Consider the following 8655-nt stretch of genomic DNA (forward strand, 5'->3'; position numbering starts at 1 on the left):
TGACATCAGCTTCGGGAAGCAACATAAAAAATGCCGTCGTCGCGTGCAGTGTAAAGCTGGCACTTTTCAAAGAACCAAGGACATTCGTGAAATCGAGGCAGAAGTCGTTCCACAAATTGGGCGCAATCTTCTGTCTCTTGCGATGATGTAAAAAAAAATGGAGAATAGGTCACCAAGAATAAGATGTAAAATTTTGACTGGGGTCGGTGGTACACGATGACGTTCTGTCCGCACGTAGCGGGGCTAAACACTTAAAATATCATTCTGCAGTGAATGTTGAAACTGAACGCCGAACTTGCACATGTTTTCCATATGTCTGAGCGCTCGGAAACAGAGGCTGGGCTATCTCCAGCTGCGTTCGGCTGCGCGCTATTGTTGGGGCGCTCGGTCGTTCTGGAAGAAAGGACTGTTCGAAGGAAACCTACCGTCTGTTGGTTCGCCGTAAGCAGCACGCCCCATTGTCTACAAATGCGACTCGTAGGACCCATTTTAAACCTGCGAAAAAAGCTAAGCCTGTCTTCAGTGCTAGGGACAACTCTTTCGTGCAAAGCAGAAAAAAAAACAGAAAATGTTGTTTTCGTGCCTTGGCTAACGTCAGGACTTGTTTTAATGCCTGCAATTTCAGACCAACTTGAAACTTTTTTGACAGAATTGAAGCCGGTGGGATGCGCTGCAGTTTGCTAGCTCTCGCGGTCATCTGCGTTGCCGTCGTGAGCGCCAAAAAGACACGTAAGTGCAGATTGCTTCCAGTTTTCTGTAAAATTCATTCTTTCAGAATTTCTAATAATTTTAAATTCCCTTAGAAGATCCCTCTTATCTCTCCAGCCACCGCGCCTAAAAACAAGAACCCGACAGGAGTGCAAATGTAAAAAGAAAATATTCCATCTGCTATTCTCCGCGTCAGGCCAACGAAGACGCGAAAGTTTCGGTGTTTGCTGCGGGTCGTGAAGGAAGTAAAGGTGACAATGGCATGACTATCGGGCTCCAGGATTGAATTTACATTTTATACAACCAGTGCTACGACTATCGGGCTCCAAGATTGAATTTCCATATTATCCAATAAATATGTAAACTTCTATCTTGTCTTGGGACTGTATGGTTAATATTACATTTAAAAGAAAAAAAGAGCGGCGGTAGCCGTGTGGTCAAAGAGCATTTGATCACTTTAAAAGGTGCGTGCGCGGGAACTATCTTGCAATGATCAGTCGATATCTCTTGTTTACTTACTTTGAGCTATGCTAGAAAAACACCGGGCTCTGTCACTGCCTCCTAAATACCATGAACACAAGCTGAGGTCCCGAACTCTTGCAAAAACTATTCCGTGCAGATTGTAAGCCTCATGATAACTAGTTTGACGCGAAAGGATCATGCGCTTTGATGTGAAAGAGGCTCTAAAAATAACCCAATTGCTCGTCGGGTGAAATTATTCACTGAATGAATTCGCAAGCGGATGATTTACGTACGCAAGTTAGGAACTCCTGATGAGCAGAGCTTGTCGGACCGTATTATACAGATTTCATTTTGATCATATTATTTTGTTTTTCCTTTCATGGCTTTCTGTGCTTGAGTAAAAGGGAGCCACGCTCCGCGTTTCTTTTTGTGATTGACTTGAGCCACCCATTAGCATTACGTGATATTGCTGGTATCAACAACAGAGAGCGAAATAACATTTAAAAACCGGGAAACCAGTCGAAACAGAATCGCCGCAACGAGTGTCTAATAAAGACTTTTAAAAATTACTAAAATTAAGCAGGCTGAAATAGAAAATGTTGCACACGCAGTGTAATTAAAAATACTAATTATGTTTTAACGAGCACCTTGTCTTGTTAATGAACAATTAGTTAGAAGCCACGGGCAAGACGAGGCCATATAAGATTTTGCAGCGATTGTCGTGCCGACACATTTCCTTCATCGTTTACAAGGAAAACGGTTACCTTGTCGGCCATGACTGTTCTTTTTCTTGCATCAAGCTACGGAGTGCAACAACGCTGGTTGTTGGAAATGGACGTCATCAGCTTTAGAACAAGTAGCCAGGGGAACTTCTATTCGCGCCGAATAACTACTAGCTTATGGGCTCAGTGTCCGTTTGTGCAAAAGAAAGCCAAAGCATTCCACACGCTGTGGGGCTTAAAGAGTCATTTTTTCCTCCTCTCGAAAATTGACCTGGCATCATCTATTCTGCTACTATACGAACTCGGCCTTTGCGCTAACTGCAAATTGTTTAAATAAAGGCTGATCTGAGGGTATTGGTGAATTAGTCCGCCAATTGCTGTCATTATTTTAAAAACACCTAACTTCCTCCACGCCTTAAAATTTCTCCTTGAGAAAGTTTTATTTCTAATTCAATAGCTTAATGTTATGAATTTTTATATTTGTAAGTTCTCGCGGAATTACCTGGTATTGTACCAACCCCGGCTACAGTCCCGCTGACTACGGGGATTAACCTAAGTGTCAGAGTGTATTATTGGAAGAAAATAATTCATTATGGTTATTTAAAACGCATCATAGACAAGGAAAAGACAACACAAGCGGCGAGCGCCAGGCTTCTATTAAGTTTTATTCGTTAATAGAAAGATTTATTTGTGGATGCCCCGTCATTCCCCTGGAAAAACACAGACGCACGAATACGCATTACTGACACTTCGAGACATAAAAATAAAGCGTGTATTACGATGCACCTTTGATGATGACTACATAAGTTACTCATAAATACTTGAAGTTGCGAATTCCCTAAATAAGTTAGTTTTTACTTCGTCTCTTGTCTCGTTCTCGTGTGTAAAAACAACTAGCTGAGAAAGCCGGTAAGATTCCATGACCTAAGTAATACAGAGCACTGCAAGGAACAAAGTTCGGAAGTCGATGCACAGACTGTTATGTGTAGGTCACATCTTCCTTCGTCCTGTTTTCGGGGCATTGTTTTTTCGCTACTGATGCTGCTTTCGTTCGTTATTGTCTTAGTGCCATACAGAATCGTTTAATAATTAAAACCGGTGAAACTTATACTTTCTCACAAAGAAACTTGTAACTCAAGCCATGAAGTTTCATAGTTTGCAGTCATATTCTCTGTTAGCTGCTTAGATATTTGCACTTATGGCAAACTTCTGATTAGTGTCTAAAAGCAACTTTCATGTAGAACGCAGCTAATCACCTAGCTTGAGCATCAAAATAGGTAAATTTACTCATAAAGGTAAATTTCGCGCGTTTAATGTTTGAATATAAAAGAACTCGTCATTCTCCAGTCTCCAAAGATGCTGCAAAACAGATTAAATCAGACTTATATTGCCGCTTTAACTTATACAACAAAAGCATTCAACGAATATTCAACTATGCTTACAAGCCGTTGTTTTCGCCAGGTAAAGTAAAAGCGAAAAAGGCTTCTCCGTTGCTCAGGCTTTCACGATCTGCCAGCGGCAAACATTTTCTCGATCCTCCTTTTTTGTAAGATTCGCTAAAATACCATATTTTCGCCCCTTTTAGCCTAACACTAATCATAAAAGTCATCGAAGAGTAGTTCCGCGGTTTCTGCAATGCTCACCGCACCTTTAAACGTGTCCAGGCAGAATACTCATGAGCGCACTCCTTTGCAGGTCATTGAAGCATGAGATGTCGTTCATTCAAATTCAAATTCAAATTTTATTTAGCATCAACAATGATGTTACAAAACTAAATGCTACGGGGTGCTAGCAAAAAGCCTGCAACGGCTTGACAAAGGCCAATAAATATGCCTAAATGCTTCAAGAAATGCTTTAGAAAGAACTCTCTTGATGATTCAGAAGACGAAACGTGCAGCGGCAAGTATGTTGTTTAGGAAAACACCAGTGAGCGTGGTTATTTATTTGTATCGCGGAAAAAGCATAGCAGTTAGTGTCTGAAGATTAAAGTGTTTTGGCCACAACATTAACATATTGGACATCATATATGTGAGTATACTCAGTGTTTCCACCTGTAAGCGTGTGGGTAATACAAGATTAATACTTGGTTCATGCCAAAAGTTGAAAATTAGCGGATAGGGTCATATGTAAGTTCGTCTGATAAGTACAGCAATGCTGTATAATGGCCAAACAAGCGACCCATGCCGTTGGTTGAGCTGACTAGCGACTTAAACCTACGCTAATCAAGAACTTGGCCATAATTTTTTGGAAAACCAACTAATTTGTGGCTTAACCAGTAGGACTGAAAGTGGGGACAATAAAAGTGACGTCATTGCGTAAGCATTAATCTTTTAGTATCCCTTTGGTTCTCTATAGGTTTATATTTGATAAGCCGACCACATCTTTGCAGGTAAGCCCGTAACCTGTGGGCTGTGGGAAGAGCCAGTGCGGGGGAAACTTAAGAAGGACCGTTTCTGCAAGCCACATCTCACACGGCCGTCGCTGGTGAAGCAGCTCCGGAGATGCGTTTGCAAACCCGGATTTGTTCGCAACGCCTGGAATGGGTGCGTCTTGCAGAAGGACTGCAACAAGTGCAAGCGTCACCGATACATGGACTTCAACGAGTGCGAGTCTGCCTGCCCTCTGACATGCGGCAAACCAGTCGCGACGCTGTGCACTGCGCAATGCGTGAGCAGGTGCGCCTGCCCTCCTGGATACGTGGCGTGAGTACCAAAGACTTACCCGCAGTTTTTCCGCTACTGTATTCTTTTACTCGACAGACAGCAGAAGTTATTGAGGAGAAAGTTCTAAAAATAAGGCTATCACGCCATGGCAAAGGTCGCAGGTTCCTAGGAGTGTGTGGTATGGTATGGTTTTTCACTGTTTGGTATCGTATGATAAGGTACGGTATGTTACAGTATGGCACGGTATGGTGCGGTATGGCATGGTATGGTATGATAGTATGGTATGGTTTGGAATCGTATAATAAGGTATGGTATGTTACAGTATGGCACAGTATGGCAACGTATTGCATGGTATGATATGGTTTGGTATCGTATGATAAGGTACAGTATGTGTTAAGGCATGGTATTGTAGTATGGTATTGTTTGGTATGGTTTGGTATGGTTTGGTATTCAATGATAAGGTACGGTATGTTACAGTATGGTACGGCGGGGTACGGTTTGGTATTGTATCGTGTAGTAAGGTACGATGTGTTACAGTATCGTATGGTTTGGTACGATACGGTATAGTATGGTATGTGGGGTATCATGGGCTATCAGGGAGGGCTCTGAATTAATTTCATTGCTATCGAAAGGTAGCCGCCGTACCTGAAATTCATTCAAGCGACCTTTTGGATGAGCCTTTGGTGTATAGTTGAAAAATAAGCTCCTGCTGAACTCCGCTTTCAGGCGCCACCTTTTACACTGAAACCTGCGCTTGGTGGTTTTAATGTGGCCTTGAGAGCGCCGTAGAATGTGGTGACCTAACATTACTTCGTTCATCCGGTGGCCAATGAAATAACTCTCTCCTTGGTCCGGGGGACACAGAGGCTATGCGGACCAATGAAGAGATGGTCTCGTGGAACTTATATCCGTGGTTACGTGACCAAAGGGACCTCAGAAAAAGACGCGATGACGTCGTATGCGGTAGAATAGTTCACATCACTCCGTGTGCTACGCGCAAAAAACATTCGAGGATTTGGCATTGAAGAGAGAAGCCGTAGTTCAAGCAACAACTGTTTTCGAAACTAGAGCAACTTCCTTGGGAGGACGTAATGAGCTACCGGGAACTAACGGCTGGAATGCATCATTATATGTGCATAATGATCATTCCCTGTCCTTCACTTGGCAGCTGTCCTTGACTTGAGATTGTAGATGTGTATAACCGGCTGGTGTTCCCTGTGTCCGCAACCAGGATAAAACAAAGCGTTCATTTTAATTGCGTTGCAGAGCACTGGCATCACAAAGGTGGACTCCAAAGTCTGCAAATGCCGAATGATGAAAAGAAATTGCACATTAGGAACGGACAGCGATTTTCCGGCGCGTTGCCTCCGTATGCCCCGCAGAAATAAACTGTACCAGTAGCTCACTGTTATTAAAAGCAAGATGGCCGAGAACTGAACCCCTACCTGATTTTCTTACACTATATTGCAGTCTACGCTTGGGTTTCAGGTGATTGTGAGTTAAAACCAGTCCTGCCGCACATTACGCGACAAATTGTGGTAGGCAGTCGGTGATACTGCATCGTAAATGAAATATTCATGGGTAGGTCATGTTATCCGAAGAAAAGATAACAAGTCATAGTTCCTTAGAGCAACGTAGTGGATTTCCAGGAAAACGCAAATCTATCAAAAGGTGCCAGAGGATCACACGGCCAGAAAAGATTAGGAAGTGGGCCGAGATAGGCTACAACAAGAAAGGGTAGTTTGTGATCACTGAGAAAGGCCTTCTTCCTGAAGGGGCCATACCCAACAATTCTGGAAAATTGTTTGGTATGACCACTTCAGAACGAAGGCCTTTCTCAGTGCTAACCAACTACCCCTTCTTATTGTAGCTTATCTCGGCCCACTTCCTAATCTTGTCTGGCCGTGTGATCCTCTGGCACCGCTTGATACATTTGCGTTTTCCTGGAATCAACTACGTTGCTCTAAGGAACCATGACTTGTATTTTACCCAACAATTCTGGACAAAATTCGATCCTGGCCGCGGCGGCCGAATTTCGATCAAGGCGAAATTTTACAGCCCCGTGTACTGTGCGATGTCAGTGCACGTTAAAGTACCCCAGGTGGTCGAAATTTCCGGAGCCCTTCACTACGGCGTCCCTCGTAGTCTGAGTTGTTTCGGGACGTTAAACCCCAATAAACCAAACCAATTCTGGACAAAAGCATTTTTGAACGGGAACGAGTTTATGAGCGCAATTTCATAAAGTGTGAGATTTTACTATAAAAATCACTACATCTGCAGAACTCCATCGGCACACTTGCAATTTTTTGTTATTAACGTTTTTGTTATCGTCAAAAGGGTTCCATATCAGTTTTGTATGGCAGTCCTAATTGCACGATGGGAGCGATAGAAAAACTTTAAACGACAGATTTTGCTACACATCCGAAAAATGGAACATTACCTTCAATATCTCCACAAAAGTGCCTCACAATTTTTCCATATCCAATATTTTGGTTCAAGAACGTTGGGCATGCGCGTGCTGACGATTGTGGGTATGAAGATTTGGATGAGGCTCACAGACACCCTGTATATTCCTTTTCACTGAGCCGCCGCGGTGGCTCAGTGGTTATGGTGCTCGGCTGCTGACCCGAAAGACGCTGGTTCGATCCCGGCCGTGGCGGTTGAATTTCTTTGGAGGAGAAATTCTAGAGGCCCGTGTACTGTGCGATGTCAGTGCACGTTAAAGAACCCCAGGTGGTCTTAATTTCCGGAGCCCTCCACTACGGCATCTCTCATAGCCTCAGTCGCTTTGGGACGTTAAACCTCATAAACTAAACTAAACTAAACCTTTTCATTGCAGTCACCCAAAGCGGAAGAACACGTGCGTGGCAGCCCGCAAGTGTCCTCCCAAGTGTCCCCGCAACTCCCGCTTTCAGCTCTGCGTCTCCAATTGTCAGCACTGGTGCGGAATGCGGCGGCCGAAAAAGTGCTCCACCCAGTGTCACAGTGGGGACTGCGTCTGCAACCGTAAATATGCCAAGACGATGGAGTACGGCGAACTCAAGTGTGTTCCCAAGAAGAAATGCCCCAAGCCGAATCAGGTGACACAGAAGAAACAATAAAGATGTCCTTGAGTAACTCAAGAGAAGAGTTTACGCCCACCTATGAGGCAGAAACGTGGAGGCTAACGAAAAGGGTTCAGCTTAAGTTAAGGACAACGCAGCGAGCTATGGAAAGAAAAATGATAGGTGTAACGTTAAGAGAGATCGGAAGCGGGCGGAATGGGTGAGAGAACAACCGCGCGTTAATAAAATCATAGTTGAAATCAAGAGGAAGAAATGGGCTTGGGCAGGGCATGTAATGCGGAGGCAAGATAACCGCTGGTCATTAAGGGCAACGGAGTGGGTTTCAAGAGAAGGCAAGCGTAGCAGGGGGCTGCAGAGAGTTAGGTGGGCGGATGAGATTAAGAAGTTTGCAGGAATACGGTTCCCGCAACTGGCGAAGGACAGGGTTAATTGGAGAGACATGAGAGAGGCCTTTGCCCTGAAGTGGGCGTAGTCAGGCTGATGATGATGATGGTGTAGGAGTCCACTGCTGGTTACGAGGGACAACGGCGACGGCGACATCACGAAACGGAGAAACGGGCGCCAAACAGCTACGCTCTAAAAAAAAAGATTCCCAGGCTTAGCTTGGTTAAGCCAAGAATGCTTTGCATATTGCGCGGTGTTTTTGCGCGAGGTATTGCTTGGCGGCACTCGATTTTCTCAGCAGCTTTTCCTCCGTGACGTAAGGATGGATGGATGGATGGATGGATGGATGGATGGATGGATGGATGGATGGATGGATGGATGGATGGATGGATGGATGGATGGATGGATGGATGGATGGATGGATGGATGGACGGATGGATGGATGGACGGACGGACGGACGGACGGACGGACGGACGGACGGACGGACGGACGGAGGGACGGACGGAGGGACGGACGGAGGGACGGACGGAGGGACGGACGGACGGACGGATGGATGGATGGATGGATGGATGGATGGATGGATGGATGGGTGGGTGGGTGGGTGGGTGGGTGGGTGGATGGATGGATGGATGGATGGATGGATGGATGGA

The 8655-nt window shown here is 44.8% G+C and overlaps 1 protein-coding gene across 1 annotated transcript; it reads left to right on the plus strand.

Moving 5' to 3' along the window:
- Positions 1 to 354: 354 nt before the first annotated feature.
- LOC149330177 (uncharacterized) lies at positions 355 to 8342 on the plus strand. Its single transcript, XM_089559763.1, has 4 exons — positions 355 to 441; positions 650 to 729; positions 4282 to 4594; positions 7395 to 8342. Exons 2-4 carry the CDS (start codon positions 666 to 668, stop codon positions 7654 to 7656), a joined length of 639 nt encoding a protein of 212 aa, XP_089415889.1. The 5' UTR covers positions 355 to 441; positions 650 to 665; the 3' UTR covers positions 7657 to 8342.
- The last annotated feature ends 313 nt before the right edge of the window (positions 8343 to 8655 follow it).

The sequence above is a fragment of the Amblyomma mixtum genome, chromosome 9 (assembly GCF_055824585.1).
Source record: "Amblyomma mixtum isolate Tamu chromosome 9, ASM5582458v1, whole genome shotgun sequence".
In the NCBI taxonomy this organism is placed as follows: domain Eukaryota; kingdom Metazoa; phylum Arthropoda; class Arachnida; order Ixodida; family Ixodidae; genus Amblyomma; species Amblyomma mixtum.